This window comes from Opisthocomus hoazin, chromosome 18 (assembly GCF_030867145.1).
Source record: "Opisthocomus hoazin isolate bOpiHoa1 chromosome 18, bOpiHoa1.hap1, whole genome shotgun sequence".
NCBI lineage: Eukaryota > Metazoa > Chordata > Aves > Opisthocomiformes > Opisthocomidae > Opisthocomus > Opisthocomus hoazin.
The window spans coordinates 19,733,254-19,751,927 of record NC_134431.1 but is presented as its reverse complement, the minus strand read 5'-3'; the positions used below and the strand labels follow the sequence as shown (position 1 = coordinate 19,751,927).

Genomic DNA, 18,674 nt, shown 5'->3' with positions numbered 1-18,674 from the left:
GAGGAATTTCCTATCTTTCTAGAGTTATGTGTGAGCCATAAGCGCAAGAGGTGCTTAGTGTACACCTGTCAATGGCTGTTTGGTGTACCACCTGCAGTCATGGTGCTGCTCCAGCGTATGGCTGCTGCCCCTGATCCTTTGTCTGCCAGAACACATTGAGTTTGAAAATAAAAAATATTTAGGACTAATGGGGAAGGGTTTTGCTGATCTTATAGAGCTACCATCCATGGTTGATGATATCTGAAGCAGAACTCTTTTTCAGAATAGCCCCTCTGCACTGAGCCGGAAGACGTAAAGTAATTGCTGGCCATCAGGGCAAAGCCCTAGCCAAGGGCCTGGTTCCTCTTGCAAGAGAAAGGCAGTGTTCATGTTGCAGAGCCTTGCTGTCTGCCCTACAGAAGAGCAGTAGTCCTTCTTTCTTAGTAGGGCACTGTTCTTGCCCTCTGCTGAAGGACTGACTCAAATTGCTGACAAATAGTAGGAAAAAGGTATCCTTTAATCTTGCAAGTGCTTCGTTACATGCTGAGGAGCAACTGCATCCAGGTCTAGCTGCATCAGAGGGATGGGGAGCCTTTATCTCTGCAGCAAAGGAAATTATGGACAAAGGCATTATGTTATTTGAGGACCCTGTTAAAGAGCTAATTCCTGGAGTGGGATACAGGTTTGCTCATTGATCCCTAGCAGCATCCACACTTGCGTGGGAGGAAACACCGGTTTGTTATGTGTGATGCTGGCTCAGCCTGAAGTGGTGGCCTGGAAAGCAGGGACAGGGATGGGGGCAGACCAGTGGCAGCCACAGAACAATGCTTAATACAACATTTCCTTGTTTCCAGCCCCACATGCTGCTGCACAGCCTCAGACCTGCCACATGGCCTTGTGCCTGGGGAATGGAGCCATGAAGTTATCCCAGGAGTGTTTGGCAAGGGGGTTGTTTCCCCAGCTCTTGGTCCAGGGCCCAGTTCATTAGTGTCCAGATTCACCTGCACTCTGACACAGGAGCAGTCTTGGTGCGGGCCAGCACAGAGCTGCACTGTGTCACCTGTGCATATGAAAAGTCACCTAGCTAGGCACAGTGGTGCCTGGCCTGAATGAGTCTTTTGCCTTGTGGGGCCATCACAGCCCCCTGGGTGTCATCATGTGTTTAACAGTTTATCCAAAGCAACTTCTGTTTCATTTTGGGCTAAAACTGATAAATCAAGGTGACTTTGGGGAGAGAAATAATTCCTTTCCCAGGATTTGCATAATCCTGGCTGGTGATATGATAATGGTGTTTGTTAAAGACAGAACACAATGAATTAATACTGTTACATTGCTGCTGCAAAATGCGAAACAGGTAATTCACTGTGGGTGCAAGGAAGAGTGTGAGTACAGCAGGCATGGCTGTGGCAGCATCAGGCACGGGAGACTGCCACAGGCACAGACAGGGTGTAACACAGAGTCAGCAACAGTTACCCCTTGTAGTCTGCTTGGCCCTGGCTAGAGGCTGTGCTGAGCTTGTCCAGGAGAGGATTACCTGTTTCAGTCCCTTTCCCCACTGTCTCTGTGGGGTTGGAACTGGCTTTGTCCCCCAAATCATTCTGGAGAGCCAGCCACACAAGGCCAGTCCCTGCTGGAGGAGGGACAAGGGAGCTGAGGGGGACTGCACAATGCTAGTGCTGAAGGGACCTCCGGGCACAGAGGTGCCCTGGGGGGGTGAAGTGGTGAGGAGATGGGCCCTGCCACTGCACTTCATGCTGCCTTGGCCACCCCCAGCAGCCAAGAGAATTCGATGCCATTCAACCCCGAAGAGGTTTTCCTCCCCTTGAGAAGAATGAAGGCCCTGTGGTAGGTAAGCCAGCCTGGAGACCTGCTGGCTCTAGCCCCAGTCCTCAGCTTTCACCTTGCGCAACCGGGTTCAGCTGAGGAACGTGGTGCTGCAGGATGAGCAAGAAGGAAGAGTTGGTATGAGGCGGAGGTGGAGAGAGAGACTTGGGAAAGGCACACTGATGTCTCGCTCATTCCCTGGGCTGGTGCTGCAGCTCCAAAGCCATCCTTGCCTGCCAGACCCCACTGGAATCCTAATACAGCATTTATCTCTGCAGCTCCAGAGCTCTATCAGAGGGAGATGCTATGCAGGAGCCAGAGCAGGATTTCAGGCTAATTGGATTCTCTGTCTCCGTGGTTTCCTGTGTAGGCAGACGACAGGGATTAGTGCAGTGTTTCTGAGTAGAGGTAGTGTAGTGTTTCTGTGATAGAGGAGAGCAAGGATGACCTGCACAGGGATTTCTTCCTGCATGGCTCCTGCTGCTAGCTTCAGCAAAGGACTTTTTTGGACAGGCTGTCAAGGTGGAAGGGTCCAAAGCAGTGTGTCCCCAATGTGTGGCAGCATCTCGGTCCTACTCACTTGTGCTTTTCCTAAATCTTTGAGCCAGGCGCAGTCCCCTTCCCAGGGGAGGAAACAGCTCAAACACCTCCTGAGCCTGGGCAAGCCTGGCAATGGTCTGGTGTCTTCTGCTAACCCCATGTTGGGGGAAGTAGACAGGGAAATCAAAGAACTGGTGGCTCCTGCGCACAACCAGCCAGCTGCCTGAGTTTGCTCCCCTTACCCTCCCCAGTTCCCTTCCCAGGCCTAGCTGCTGGCTGGGAGCAGCACACATTTGAACCTGCTCCCTTCCCCCAAGTTCCTAACTTTGTTTTAGAGCCTGTCAGGGCGGGAACAGGATTCACCTCATTAACACAGATTTATTCCTATATAAACATTTCATTCCTTTAATTGCAAAGCAGTCATACTTCAGGCAGCAGTGGTAATGGCTCCATTTGCACTGGGTGTTGAGACAGTGTGCCAGGTGTGTGAGCCTGCAGCACAGTACTCATGGCACACAGCTGAGTGCACACACAGTTATGGCATGTCGTGGTTTCTACATGTAGAAGCGTGTGCTGTGCAGTGCAGGATCAGCCAAGTCTGGATAACTGTGTGGCCCTGAGCACCATGTTATCCCAGCAGGTCTGTGGTGTCCCTAGTTCTGTGGCAGGGCTGGAGTATTGCCCTCACTGTGCAGAGGAAGGGCAGAGGCCAAGAGGTGCCAAGACCTGCTCTACAAGCAGTGGTAACAGAACACTGAACGGGCTCATGTGTCAGCAGTCCCTTTGTCCTATGCCCACACTATGATGTGCACGCAGACATAATCACCTTGCTGTGCACCCTGAAAGCTGCCAGGGCACTGGGTGTCCAGTGTCTCTGTTGTGCCGAGGGACAGCCCTCAGGCACCTGGATGGTGGGATGGAGTCCTGAGGCAGCAAGAGAGAGGCAAGGCTTTCTCAGGGCCTCTTGGCCTCTCTGGGGCCGTGGGGTGTGCCCGGGGCTACTGTTTCCTGGCTCATGGCATGACAGTACATATCTTGGGCTCCCTGATCTGTGATTTGTGGAAAAGCATGTTCCCCGGGTCCCATTGCCTTGCCAGATTCAGTGCTTGCTCAGACAGCGCAGACAGCCATGCAGAAAGCTGACGGTGGAGCAAGGGTCTGAGCTTTCCTGTCTGGTCTAAGCCAAATCGAGGGGAGATGCTTCCACCATTAGGGCCAAGGAGTGATCCCCTGAGGAGATCTGGGATGTGGCCTGTTTCTGCCCTTGTCACTTACTCCCCATGGCACTGCCAAAATGCCACCACGTCCTGAAAGCTCCCTGGCAGCCCCTTCCTGGCAGTAGAGCGGCTCTGGGGCCACACTCAGCCAGGCATCGGTGCAGGAGGGTGCACCCAGTCAATGCTGTCTGCTGGGCTCTAAATGCAGGGGCAGCAGGTACTTGCCAAGCTGCTGCTGCAGTTCATGGTTTCTGTTCTCTCACATGCTCATCCAGATGTTAATTTTATGGATGCCTTTATAAATCTTGCAGCTTTCCCCTGTCCATGGGCTACATAGATTTCATCTTGTTGAGAGGTGACACTTCTGGCCTTTGGTACCAGGCTATCAATTTTATCCTCTGAGAGTAATAAAAAACATGGGACCGTATTAGCTCACAATTATTTTGCTGCTCCTTCCTGTAACTCTTTCTGTGCCGTCTGAAATCCTAAGATGCTGAATAAGTGCCTCAGCTGCTGGCAGAGCCACAGGCTTTGGACAGCAACAGCCAGAGCCAGCCTCCCAGCTGGAACAACTACATAGTTTCCAAATTGTGAGCTGCTTTTCTCCTGGTTGCCAAGAAGAAGGAGGTTCATGCCCACCTCTCTGTTAGACCTGGCAGTCTGGAGAAATGCATGTATTTATTCTGTGATTCTGTGGGTTGGACTAGATGACCCACAGAGGTCCCTTCCAACCCCAAACATTCTGTGATTCTATGATCCCACCTCTAAGACCCTTCCATGTGTTCAGAGGAGGGGACACCTGCAAGTCTGCCAGCCACACAGTGTATTGATTTGCCAGGCTCAAAGGAAAGGCATGTCTCTGCTCGCTGTGAGACAGCCTTGCTGCCGACGAGCCTCGAAGAACATATTTAGGTCAGTCCATCAATGTAAAGGTTAAATGTTTAGATGCAGCTATTGAAAACAAAGAAACAGCAGCAGCAACAACAACAACATCAAAAGAACTGGATGCCTTATCCATGTCTGGGTTTAAGATCTGCATCTAAGCACTTGCCAGGTATAGTGCGCTGAGGTCCTCACTGGCCAGTGCCCTGTGTTGAGAGCGCTGCCTCTCAGAACTTTTTCATCTGTGGGCAACTACGGAACAGCTCAGCCCCACTTCATGCTAGTTGACAGCTTTGCAAAATGGATTTTTGGACTCAAATCTTTGCCTGGGGATTCTGGAGAAGCGACTGATGTTTTAAAGCATGTCCATACAATTTCTGCTCTCTCTGCTGATTAAGAGAGCCTATTTATGTTGTAGCCTTACTTTCAGCCACTCAACCTCTGTGAGAATGCCAGTGACCTACTCTAAGAGTTGTTTGAATATAGGTCTTTTTTTGAGTAAATATGGATGTGTGAGAGTGATTTTTTTTCTACCCTGCACATCTCCTCTTTCAGTAAATCAGTAGATTTCTCATACTGTTAACTTGTATTGTTTTACAAAAAACACTTTGTGAGTTTGTATTTTAGCATCATAAAGCAGGTTGTCTTTTGGACAGCATGGCTTGCAGCTTTCATGACTTCATAACAACTTGCAATGTGCATATAATTAAAAGAAAAACCTAAAACCTCATCATGATGCAATATGTTTAACAGTCCCATAATGCCTGAAATCTGTCTTGCTGTTACATTTGTGGGCATGTCACAGCCACTGTCCTGCTGCCAGACCATTGTCTAGGGAGTCTGGGCTCACCCTTTGCAGTCCCATGCCTAGAAGACCTGCAGAGTCCAAGGCAAACATCAGGAGACACTGCTTTCAAGACACGGGCAGAGGTCCTGCTCGATGTGTATTCCTCCCTGTGCTCTGTCCCTCTGTGTGCCTTTTCTCGTCACCCTGTCTCCCCAGGGTTGGAGCTCTTCCAGGCTGTTGCTGGCATGGTCTGGCTATAAGGCCTGTTGTGCTTCTGCTGTGCTCCAGTCACACCCTGCCAGATGAGGGGGCTGCAGGGGCCTTTGCCTGCTCAGGAAGTGTTGTTCAGTTTATAGTCCTGTCTGCAGCACCCAGAGAAGCACCAGGTGCTGAGAGCCTCCTTCTCCATGTCCAAGGCCTACTCTGCTCCATGCAGGAGGCAATGGCTCCTGGCAGCACTTGTGTGAGAGATGGCGAGGGCCTATGCTGAACAGGTCTAGGTGCTGTGGCATCCCTGCAGCTGGCACCTCCTTGGGGACAGTGCTAGGTGCTGTCATTGGGTGCCAGACCAGGAGTCTGTGCAAACTGCTCCCTATACACTGTCACTCTTTTTCTGTTGGTCTCTGGCAGTTGCTGCCCCTGTTAGAAGAGCGTATGATCCACTACAGTCCACAACCAGCTGACCCCAGTGGTGTGAGAAGCACAACAGACTGATCCATTGGGAGGACTTCATCAAAAGGCTCAGCGGGAAGTGGCTGTGTGATTCTGCTGGCTCATGAACTGGGATCCAGTGTGATGCCTTGGCCCCCCCATGCTGCTGTGCATCCGCCCAGACACAGGCTGCAGCCAAATGAGGTGGCTCTGGGGCGCAGGCACCCACTGAGCACCCAGGTCCCAGCTGAGCTGTCACCTGAGTAGCAGCAGCAGATGGATGTGGAAAGCCTTTAAATTCAGCACATGATCAATACTAAACTGATCTGCTGGAGTCTCTTATAAGATTACCCCAGCCTCATGCATCCAATTATAAAAAAATCACTCAGCACACTGGGGAGATGTGAGAAACACTGCAGACCCCATTTAGGATGCACAAAGCCAGAGTAAGTGACTTCACAATTGTTTCTTGCAGTAAATAATTCATCCACTTAATGTCTGGTTTTATTGCTACCCTCATGCCCCCTGCCTCAGTTCCTTTCTACCAGTTTTCCTCTCTTGTCCTGAGATTCCTGTGCTGGGTAGTTCCCGTCAACATGATTGCTTACCACGCACACGTGTGTGCTTGTACACACACACAGAGACACAAATCCGTCCCAGTCCAACTTTTACTGATTGCCATACCAGGGAGAGCAGTGCTAGAGTAGAGACGATACTGTTTCACTGCTCAGCATGGTCAGAACTGAGCTGGGCTCAGTCCAGCCCCTGTCCTGGCTTTGCCACCTTGGTCTCTGCCCCAGTGCTGCTTTCACATGGTGCCAACATGCAGAACTGTTTGGAATGCATTAACCATGCTAATAGCATTTGTATACTGATTAGTAATGCCATTTGAACAAACTCTCTCTTTATGACGCAAAATATCAGCCAGTCAGGTGCAGAGTGGGGGGCTGCAGCTAACACACAGAGAGCGGCCATGAAGGGGTAGAAAGCTACGCTGGTATGGGACCGGGCTACAGCAGGCACTCCTCGCCTGGCACCCATCTGGAAGCCCTGGGCTTCCCCACGCTGTCAGACCCAGGAGGGACAAGGCAGCAGCTGGATGGGACCCAGTATGTGGGGAATGCCACATCTGGGCCAGGGTGTCTGGTAGGCTCTGCCCTGATCACACACCGTTACCAGCATGGACCCTGGTGGGCTTGCTGAACCAGACAGCTCATGTGTCAATGCAGATTGCTACAGCTGCTACAAACAGATTGACAGGGGTCCCTGCCATGGCATGAAGGCTGTCTGGACCTGTTGGCTGAGGCAAGTCTGTTAAGTGCATCTCTGAAGCCCTTGGCAGCACACTAGCTCCTGGGGCATCCTGCTTCTGGATAGTTTTGTGGAAAAGGCTGAGTACAAGTTGTCATGTGTCTTTTTGAGCTGAAAATTGTTGGAGTCTGGGAGAGTGTCAGGAAGAGAACCTCACCTGCTTGCCCTGTCCCTGTTCTGCTCCAGGTAGTTGCTCCTGACCACTCTGGAGACACAACATGGGCTAGAAGGACTCTTGGGCCAGACTTTTGCTGCTCCCTGTGAAAACCATTTTGACTGTGTCTGGAGCTCTGCAGGCACCTTCCTGGGAGTGCTCTCATTTGCACAGATGAGTGATGGGAGTCTCTGATCCCACCTCTGGTTCCCTCCACTTCTGACCACTGTGAAGGGCAGGAGAGTTAAGATCATGGTGGCTGTGGACTGACCCGAACTGCATCTTAAGGAATAGATCCTCCTTTTCAGGTGTTACCCAGCCATCTCCACTGGCTCTTTTAACATGCTTTCCAGCAAGGCAGCAGGTGACCTTTTGGAGAGAAATGATCCCAGCATCAATATGGTATTTTGCATGCTGTCCCCTTGGGATCTATAAGTATAGGCCAAATCAGAGTTATTCTAATCCTCAGCTCTGTGAGGTGCCACCAAGATCCCACCATCTGTGAGGCAGTGGCTGCTCTGAGTGTTTTGGCCCCAGACCAGAATCCCTGAAATACCTCAGGGGCATTTCTTGAAGTGCCCATCAGGGGCACCTACTGGGTGCTGGGCCGTTGGGGGCTAGAGTGCCTCAGGCACAAGCTGCTTTGCCAGTTTCTGACCACTGTTGCTGCTTGAACAGGAATCAGTCTGCGAATGGGCTGCCTTTCCATAAGGTGTGAGTCCAGTGTCTTGGGCATGCAGAGCATTACACTCTCAGCAGCTCCAGGTGGGCACCTGCCCACCTGGTGGTGTCTCCAGGAGTGACCTCTAAGCTGTGCAAAGGGAGTCTCCACCTGGCCTTGGCCTGTGGTTGCTTGTTATGTCACATCAGCAAAGCCCAGTCTCTAACCTGAGATCCTAACCAGAGTGGAGGGGGTATGGAGGTGTGTGCATAACCCTGCTGCCCCCACCCCCCAACTCTGCTGGCTGCCAGCGAGTGAAGGGGGATGGAGGAGCACAGGGCAGGCACCCACCCGGCATCTCTGCTGTCTCTGGGGCCCGTCCCTGGAGCAGAGCACTCTGGCTAGTCCTGCAGATGAGAGCTGGTGACACTCGGCACCTCTGGAGCCATCCTCAAGGCCCTGAGTTTGCTTTCCATTCAAGGTGTGTGCCTCAGCTTGACCCCACATGTTTCCCATGGGTTTAGGCATGCAGTGCCTGTGGGGCTGGCTCCTGACAGTCCCTCTGTGCCACCAGACAGCAGCCTGTGGGTCTGAGGCTGCACATGGCTGCGTCAGGCTGAGCTGACAGGTCTGGTGTGAAAGAAGATGAATGGGCTGAAGTTGGTGAAAATTATTCTAATTTATAATCTGCTGCTTTGTGGAGCTCCCCAATTAATTGTCTCTAGATACATAAGTAGGCCACATGTTTGCTTTGCTTCAAATGTAATAAACATTACACTCTGTCCTCTGCTTTTGGTACTGGTTCCTGCCAGAGCACTAGTCCCTATAGCTAATTCCTCACACCTGTCTTCTGGGCTCCTGGGACCCAGGCTGAGCATGGGGCGGAAACACCAGGCTCCAGGAAGCTTGTGGCATGGAGGGATAAATTGCTGATCAAAGGGCTAGTGCACAGTGCCTCAATATTTAGTCACAGGCAAGGCAGCCTAGCCCACTCGGGAAAGGGCTTTGTTCCTGACAAGCTGTTTGCCTGGCTCCACTCTGTGGCAGCAAGCAGCTGGGGTGGGATGGGGTGCTGGGATCTGCACACCCTCGGGCCACAAAGAACTGGCAAAGGATGTGGGGTGTAACACCAGTGAGGAAGCTGTTTTTTGCAGCTGTGCTGGGGTCTGGATGTCAGCATAGGGCTGCCGCAGAACCAAGTCACTGGCCTTGTGCAGACAGAAAAGTCTCTGGGACTGGTGCAGAAGTGGCACCTGTAGCCGTCTTCAGGGTAAGGGTGCTGCCTGCCTCAGCATCATGTGCTCTTTGCTGCTGCTCCTGCCCTTCCCTGATGCTGTGGGGCAGGAGTTGTGCACAGCCTCTGCCATGGAGCCAGGCCAGGAGCTGCAGCCCTGTTGCCCACATATCATGGAAAAGCCAGGAAGAGGTGAGGAGGGTCCCAGCTGGTGTGGGGAAGCCTGCTTGGCACATTCATGGCCCTAAACGACCACCTGGGGAACCTGAATGTACATAAGTCTATGGGACCTGATGAGATGCATCACTGAGTCCTGAGGAAATTGGCTGATGCCGTTGCCAAGCCACTCTCCATAATATTTGAAAGGTCATGGCAGTCAGGCGAAGCCCCTGGTGACTGGAAAGAAGAGAAACATTGTGCACATTTTTAAAAAGGGTAGAAAGGAGGACCCTATGAACTACTGACCTGTCAGCCTCATCTCTGTGCTTGGGAAGATCACGGAACAGATCCTCCTAGAAGCTATGCTAAAGCACAGAGAGGACAGGGAGGTGATTCGAGACAGCCTGCATGGCTTCACCAAGGGCAAGTCCTGCCTGACCAACCTAGGTTTCTGTGGTGGCATGACTAGATCAGTGGACAAAGGAAGACCTATGGATGTGACCTATCTGGACTTCTGTAAAGCCTTCAACACAGTCCCCCACAACATCCTTGTCTCTGAATTGGAAAGACAGGGATTTGATGGGTGGACTGTTCAGTGTATAAGGAATTGGTTGGAAGGGTGCAGCCAGAGGGTAGTTGTGAACAGCTCAATGTCCAGATGGATGCCGGTGACAAGTGGTGTCCCTTAGGGGTCCGTACTGGGACCAGTGCTCTTTAACATTTTCATCAATGACTTAGTGAGATCGAGTGCACCCCCAGCAAGTTTGCAGGTGACAGCAAGCTGAGTGGTGCACCTGACACGCCAGAACGACAGGATGCCATCCAGAGGGACCTGGACAAGTTTGTTAAGTGGGCCTGTGTGAACCTCATGAGGTTCAACAAGACCAAGTGCAAAGTCCTGCAGCTGGGCTGGGGCAACTCCCGCTATCAACACAAGCTGGGGGATGAAGGGACTGAGAGCAGCCCCGCCGAGAAGGACTTGGGGGTACTGGTGGATGAAAAGCTGGGCATGAGCCGGCAATGTGCGCTCGCAGCCCAGAAGGCCAGCCGTATCCTAGGCTGCATCACAAGCAGCGTGGCCAGCAGGTCGAGGGAGGTGATTCTGCCACTCTGCTCTGCTCTGGTGAGACCTCACCTGGAGTATGGTGCCCAGCTCTGGAGCACCCAGCACAAGAAGGACATGGACCTGTTGGAGCAGGTCCAGAGAAGGGCAACAAAAATGATCAGAGGGCTGGAGCACCTCTCCTACGAGGAGAGGCTGAGGGAGTTGGGGCTGTTCAGCCTGGAGAAGAGAAGGCTGTGGGAAGACCTCAGAGCAGCCTTTCAGTACCTGAAAGGGGGACTGTAGGAAAGATGGGGAAAATTTCTTTAGCCAGGCCTATTGTGATAGAACAAGGAGCAATGGCTTTAAACTGAGGGAGGGTAGATTTAGACTAGATATAAGGAAGAAATTTTTTACCATGAGGTCAATGAAACACTGGAACAGGTTGCCCAGAGAGGCAGTGGAGGCCTCATCCCTGGAAACATTCAAGACCAGGTTGGATGGGGCTCTGAGCAACCTGGTCTGGTTGAAGATGTCCCTGCTCCCTGCAGGGGGGTTGGGCTGGATGACCTCTAAATGTCCCTTTCAACCCAAAGCATTCTATGATTCTATGATTCTAAAGTGTCAAGATGCCCAAAGAAATGCCTGCAACTGCCTCTACAGCCAAAGGCAGTACCTCCCAAGAGTTTGGGTACTGCTGGCCCAGAAAGTGATAGTGCCTTCGTCAGGTGGAAATGGAGGTGATGGGCATTTCCTCGTTCCTTCAAAGGCCTCCTATCCATGTAAAAATAGAACCAATTTTTCAATGCCTTGCTGGTCTGTCTCACATTATTCCTGACCTGTGAGGGATGGAGGTTCATTCCACATTTGCTGATAACAAGGGTGCAGAGAGGTTTGCATTAAGAAAAGCCAAGTGCTGGACCTTGGGCTTTAGTTTTTGATTGGTGTGTGATTGATCACAGTCTTCACTCTCTCTGCCTTGCTTTCTGCCTCCTTCCCCAATACAATCATTGTGGTCTCTTCACCCACCTAACAAGTCAAGCCCATCTCACAGGCACTGAGTGTGAAAATAGGTTGAAAAGCCCAGATTTTGTCTTTGCCATCACATCTATTCTTCATCTAAATCACCAGACTGACAGGACTGAGGCAGCAAGTTCTGATGCGGAGGCATGCATAAACTTTTGCTGAACTAGTGACCCTCCTGTTTTCAAGCTGCCTGTGGCTTCCATGGTCCCCAGGCATCAGGAGACCTTCCCCAGGCCTTCCTCTCCTTTCCACACCCAGGAAACATCCTCCATCCTTGCTTACTTGCCCCAGCCTGCTCAGCACCCTGGCTTTGCTTTAGTGCTGTGTTGGTTCAGCAGGTAAAGAAATGTAGAGCAGCTTTGCTTGTTGAGATGCCTTTGGTGGAGGGTGAATGAATTGGGATCTGTGTGTGCTGGGCAAAGGTCCCTACTTCCATCTGGCTTGATGCAATGATGGCTTATTGATTGCTGTGCAGAAAAGTGGGGCAGCTTACTTGGCACTGTGTTTTCACCATCATCTCCAGAAGAAAGAGAACAGTGAGTTTCAGCACTCCTTCCACTAACAGCCAGACCTTGCTCTTTTCTCTCACCTGGCTTTCCCCCTTGTATCCACAGCTTCTTTGCTGGCATCTCAGTGCAAGCAAAGCACTTGCCTGGCCTTGGGCTCCGGCCTGCCCTGGTGGTCCAGAGGCAGACACTCCATGTCCTTCAGGCCACCCTAGAGCAGGGACAAATTTCTTGAGCCCTGAGGGAAAAGATGCTGGCTTCTTACTCTGTATGACAGCACCCAGTTCTATGCTTGCTGTAGGCATGAGGAGCCTGGCTCAGCATCTGCAAAGTGTCTCACCACACCGAGGGTACGCACTTCCCACCTACCCTCATGCCATGGGCATGAACATTCACTCTGCACTCCCTGGGAAGGTTCTAGGAGCTGTGCTGGGGGCTCTCAAGGACAGAGATGCCAGCCTGGCCTCAGGGCACGTGGCCCCCCTTTTCCTGGAGCCCCAGACACTGGCACTTGTGTGCTCCATGCAGACCTGCCAGGGAGAGGAGCCAAGCAGCAGCTGTTATCATGCTCACACAGACCTTCCCATGTGGCTGCTCTTCTGAGGAGTGATCCATGCTCCCTGCAGGTGCTGGGCAGCCTTCACTGGGAGATGTAGCCAAGGCGGGAGGTGCAGCTGCTCTGTCTGCAGAGTCTTGGTGAGTAACAGTCTCAGCCTCCCCCCTCCAAGCCAGGCTGGTGCAACCCCAGCAGTGCCCACAGCCCGTTTTCTCATCTCAGATACACAGATGGGAGCTTATACGGAGCCTGGGGTTTCGAGTCAGCTCGGGCAGATTGAGTTACGTTACGAGAGGCTGGAAACACAAAGCTCGGCCTGGGTCTGGGTCCAGAGCATTGGGGATGGAGAGCCAGTAGGCTGCAATGAAAGGATGCACAAGGCCCTTGAGACTCTAAATCCACCGCTTCTCCCAACTGCTGGGAGGCACAGTCCTCTCTGAGTCCTCCCGTCTGCCTTGTGGAGGTCTGCCAGGGCACTGAACACCTGGGATCAGGGATCCGCTGGCAGACATGGTCAGTGTCTGCATTGCTGTTCTCTGTCTGTCCTCCTCACAGCCATTTGCAATGTGCCACTGGCAGCAGGTGCAGGCGAAGGGGAAGCTGCCCACCTGCCTGGACAGAGCTTAGACTGAGGACCTTCCCTGTGATGTTGTCAAGCTCTGTGACTGCAGAGCCACTGAGACTGAGCCAGGACATTGTCATCTCTCCTGTGTTTCCTGAAGCTATCCCCAGAGCTTCTGGGAATGGCTGAGCTAGTGAGTGCGCACCACTTTGTTGTCAGACCCTCTTGCTTTTGCATAGCCTGGCCTGAGGCAGAGGTATGGGACTTGGGCTCGCTGTGCTGTGGAGTTTGAGCTGGGCTGCAGCTGTGCCTCTGGCTACAGACACTTCTGCATGGCACAGGGCAGAATCACAGAATCACAGAATGTTCGGGGTTGGAAGGGACCTCTGTGGGTCACCTAGTCCAACCCCCCTGCCGAAACAGGGTCACCCAGAGCAGGCTGCACAGGACCTTGTCCAGGCGGGTCTTGAATATCTCCAGAGAAGGAGACTCCACAACAAAGCAGGTACCTTCAGGTGCCTGCTGCTTGCTCTGTCCCTGGCAGATGGGTAGGGGTGCTGGCTCCTGGGGAGCTGTGCCAGGACGTGTTTCCAGGCCTGATATGGGAGTGTTTCTCCCTGATCAATGCAGTTTGTTTCAGAGATGATGGAGCATTCACTGCAGGAGCAGACTGAAGCTGGTGGGCACAAGGGCAGCCAGGCTGGTGAAGCAAGACATTTTAAATGCTTTTCATTCCAAATTTCTGCAGCCCATGTCTTGCCAGGAGCTGCTCTCTGTTGTCAGTTAGCTTTGTAACTGTGCTAGACCCCAGTAAACAAGAGCTTTCCAAGTACGTTGCAAGAGCTAAAGCAGCTCTGGGCATCTTGGTTGTGTCCCTGGGGACAGGGCATCTGGGTGCTGCTGGCACTGTGACACAGCTGCTCCACACCTTGGCTTTGGGGATCCCCAACACCTTTTCTGGGGAGACTGAGCCAGGGGTCTGGCTGCGGAGAGGTAGAGGGCAGTCCCCTGACTGCCACCTTGGAGAGCAGGACTCTGCTCTCAGCCTGGGTTGGACACTCTTGGCACAGCTCTACTCCCTCTGTGTGTGTTTCCTGCTCTTTTCTCACTCCACCTACACCACAGAGAGAGGACAAAGGACCATGAGGAGTTAGAATAGGTAACAGAGCTGAGCACCCAGGACCACCAAGCCCCACCAGCTTTCTCAAATTCAGGTTCACTCATCTTTCATGGTACCCCACTCATGCTCAGAGATCTGCCAGTGTCAGACTCTGCTTGCACCCAGGTCCCCCATCATGGAGTGGCTCCTGTCCTGAATATACTTTTACATTTTATGACTCTCAGAGGTTTTTAAATTTAATGGTTTTTTTTTCTTTCTTCCTTCCTATCACCTGAGCTGGATGCTCTCTGAGCTGCCGCCAGCTCCAGGGATTATAAGTGAATAATTTAGGTCTGATGGTGTGTTTGAAGTTTAAGAGAAGAAGTGGCATCTGTAGCCTGCTCCTCATCCCTGCCCCAGGGCCATGGTGCAGGCTGCTGCTGTTTCTCCAAAGGCAATTTCAAGCATTCCCTAAGGAGCCACACTCTGAACATTGCATGGCCCCACCTGGGCATGACTTTCCAGATCCTCGCAGCCTGGAGGCCAAGGCTCCCAGGACACCACAGGGGCAATGGGCTCGTCTTCACTTGGCTGCCATTACAGGCTGCTGCTCTGAAGGATCTGAAGGACCAGCACTGAAGGATCGCTGTGTGCGCCATGGACTGAACCACAGCACCGTGCCTGTGTGAGGGACTCAGGGCCTTCATTGCCGGCCCAGGGCCAGGAGGGGTTAAATACCAAGCCAGTGTGTGTGTCTTGGCAGTTCTGAAGCATAGTGAAAAAAGCAATGGGCAAACATGACCTGTTGGAAAGCTGACTTGTTGTCTAGCTGCTGCTGGGCAAAAGGAGATGCCTCTAAGGTCACCAGCCTGTTGTCTCCAGATACTGGTGGAGGAAGGAAGGACTTGCAGTGTGCTGAGCAATGGCAGAGCTTTTGGCTGGCTTGCTGATCTTTGATGAGTGCAGAGCACACCGCTACTTGACTTTCCTAGGGTGCATTGAATTCGACAGGGTCCTGAAGCAGATGAAACTTCCCTCCCCGTGTCCCAGGGTGTGTGTGCTGCCGTCAGTGGTCTCTGCAGTCTGTGCTTGCACAATGTCAAGTGTTGCTAGTTCTCACAACAAGGGGGCACAGAAAGATACTATGGGAAATTATTTTTAAACCCCTGTGATTCACTGTTCAGAAAGCTAAGTCACTTTTGCCAGGGCTGGTTCAGTAGCAGCCCCAGTGGAGGCAATCTTTTCCTCATACATATACTTCTCTTCGCAAGGTGGCTCTGACGAAACTTAGGTATGAACTTTAGTGGTTTCCAGGAGCTCTTGGAAGAACTAACAAGCATATCACAGGGTCCAGCGTTAAATCCTTCCCTGCTGGGATGCAGTAGAGAACGGAAACTGTCAGGCAGTTTGAGACCACTTAACAGCAATTAGTGCAGATGAAAGAAGCATTAACGGAAAGCCCCCGTCTCTGTGCCTCGGGTGGGAGGAGGAAAGGAATGTGTAAGAGAAAATGTAAACATGACAAAATGTGGCTGTGTATCCCACAAAACAATGAATCATTTGAACATTTCCAATCCTTTCCGTGCAAGCAGAAACAGTCAATATGACAGCATTAAAGACCTGCAGTAAAACCTTAGAGCTGAGGATCTGTGAGAACTGTGACCACAGACTAGTCTGCGGAATTCTGCATACAGTCTACAAGGAAAGGCAAGTGCATGTGCAGAAGTCAGAAGCTGCAACAGCAGAAGTCTACTGGGCAGGAGGACTCCTCTGCCCACCCAGAGCAGCCACTGGAGAGGAGAAACCATCACTGGCAATGGATATGGAGTACCTACAGAAAGTGGGAGTATTTCCCAGAAAACTCCAAGTTACAACAAATGTGGCCCTAAACCGTATTGTTGTAAAAGCCTGCAAAATGTGATTCAGAATGTGTCTTCATAAAAGCTGCAGCCATAGCCTTGGCTCTGGAGGACTTTTGGCCAGTAACAGCATCTCATAGACTTTACCCTGTGAAGTGGTGAAAACAGCCAAGAGATGTCATTCTATGACTCTATGCCACAGCTAACTTCAAGATGGAGACAATTTCAAGGTAGGTTAGTAGGATAGTATCCCCGGAAAAAAGGAAAAGCAGGCGTACAACAGCTAAACAGGTGAATGCTTAGTTATGTGCACAAAGGGCATGATGGACTATGTCTGAATCTATTCTAAAAATACTTATACTGGGCCATTTTAAAAGTAGTAGGGAAGACACAGTTGCACAGTTTGGAAATACTAACATTTTTAGAAAGTTAGGATCATTCTCTGGTTCCTGGTAATTGAGTGACCAGAGAAGCTCAATATGATGCACTAACAACATGTCTTTTGGGAAGTTCACGTTCCTGCAGTAGAAGCTTATCGTGTACACAGAGAAGCCTGCTATTGGCAACAGCAGAACAATAAATGGCACAAGATAAACATGACTTCAAAAAGTCAGTACAACAGGGGCTGCCAGGGGGATGAGGGGAGCCAGGGAGTTGATTGCATATGCACAGATATTGTCTGTTAAAAGCAGTGGATCCAAGAGTGGTGGTGGCTGAGCAGGATTTGAGTCATAGGGGGCTGGGCATGATTAAAGATAAGCAGAGCTGGGTCTGATGCTGCACCTTCCAGATGTGGGCACTGGAGAGGGCTTCCTTTTCCTTCAGTGCAGGAGGGCTTGCTGGTCCCTCCCAGCTACATCATGGTGGTTTTCCAATGCAGAGCACATATTCTTCAGAGTACTGGACTCAGCACTAGTGCACTCCAGAAGCGGTCAGATCACTCTGCCTTTCTGGGATGTGAGTCCAAAAACCATCCTAGTACCAGAAATAAATAACTGTTTTCCATCTTACATCCTCTCTAAAGCTTTTTGCAGCCAGATTGGGTGTGGGGTCCTGCACTTTGGTCACATCAACCACATGCAACACTGCAGGCTTGGGGAAGAGGGGCTGGAATGCTGCCTGGCAGAAAAGAACCTGGGGTGTTTGTTGACAGCTGGCTGAACATGAGCCAGCAGTGCACCCAGGTGGCCAAGAAGGCCAACGGCATCCTGGCTTGTATCAGGACTAGTGTGGCCAGCAGGAGTAGGGAGGTGATCGTGCCACTGTACTCGGCACTGGTGAAGCCACATCTCGAATACTGTGTTCAGTTTTGGCCCCTCACTACAGGAAGACATTGAGGTGCTGGAGCGTGTCCAGAGAAGGGCAGCGAAGCTGGTGAAGGGTCTGGAGAGCAAGCCTTATGAGGAGTGGTTGACGGAATTGGGATTGTCTAGCCTGGAGAAGAGGAGGCTGAGGGGAGACCGTACTGCTCTCTACAACTACCTGAAAGGAGGTTGTAGTGAGGCAGGTGTTGGTCTCTTCTCCCAGGTGACTAGCGACAGGACAAGAGGCAATGGCCTCAAGTTGTGTCAGGGGAGGTTTGGAATAGGCTGCCCAGGGAGGTGGTTGAGTCACCATCCCTGGAGGTGTTCAAAACACGTGCAGATGTGGCACTTTGGGACATGGTTTAGTAGGCATGGTGGTGTTGGCTTGGCAGTTGGACTTGACGTTCTTAGAGCTCTTTTCCAATCTATGATTCTGTGATTCTACTGTGGCTTTCACTGCACCACAGTTCTACTCCTACTGTGAGAGAGACAGACAGACAGACAGACAGACAGACAGAGATTGTGCATGCATGGTGTGAGAGAGAGTGGGTGTGCATGCATGTGTGTCTGCTAGGGAGAGAATGACAAAACGAGGCTGTATCATGCTGCTCCTGCCAGTTATCCCTGTCCTAAGCTTTCCATCTAGCTGGGACCCTTGGATGTAGCCTAGACCTGATAGCTTTCTGCCTTTCCTCCATTTTCTTTGCTCTGATTTGTTATATTGCATATCTAGGGCATAGCTTCAGTTATCCACTCTCTTGTAATGCCTGCGTGGTGAGCCATGCATCTAGCTGTAGGTCTTGGGAGCAAACAACTTGGAACCAGTGCCTGTGCCACCGACAGAAGGGCTTTGTGTGAACATGGCCCACAGGAGGAGGTCATTCACTCTGGCCCACCTCTCAGTCACACTGTCTGCCTGCCCACTAGCAGGCCATAGTCTGGGACTGGACCAGCAAGGCAAATGCTGAATGACTGCTACAAATAACTGCCCCAATCATTATTTTTTATAGGCTGAGTGGCAGCATTTCACGCTGGGCACAAACAGCAGTGGAGATGAAAGCTTGAAGCCAAATAGACATCACAGAGCCAGTACAAATGCTATTTATTAAAGAAATGCCTGGACTGCAGAGGAAACAGAAAGGTGCATCCTGAAAGGAACTTTTAGCACCTGTGAGTGGAAAGCAACAAGGGCTGGGAAGCAAGAGGAGCTGCCAGAGGCAACAGCTAATGGACCTGGTCCTGGGATGAGCTGGCAGCAGGGAACATGTGGCTGGGAGCCAAAGGGTAAGTTGAGCTGCTTCGTCTGTAGCCATGAAAGCAA

At 51.5% G+C, this 18,674-nt stretch overlaps 1 protein-coding gene across 12 annotated transcripts in view; it reads left to right on the top strand.

Moving 5' to 3' along the window:
• Positions 1-18,674, top strand: part of SLC35H1 (solute carrier family 35 member H1) — a 74,916-nt gene that overhangs the window by 21,743 nt on the left and 34,499 nt on the right. For 6 of the 12 annotated variants that reach the window (XM_075438857.1, XM_075438856.1, XM_075438867.1 and 3 more), the window contains 2 exons: positions 15,783-16,279; positions 18,364-18,637. The exons of 1 other annotated variant lie outside the window; for it this stretch is intronic. In XM_075438857.1, the coding sequence (XP_075294972.1) occupies positions 15,783-16,111 (329 nt within the window). In that variant the 3' untranslated portion in view covers positions 16,112-16,279; positions 18,364-18,637. 5 more of the 12 variants (XM_075438863.1, XM_075438866.1, XM_075438864.1 and 2 more) reach the window with 5 other exon arrangements.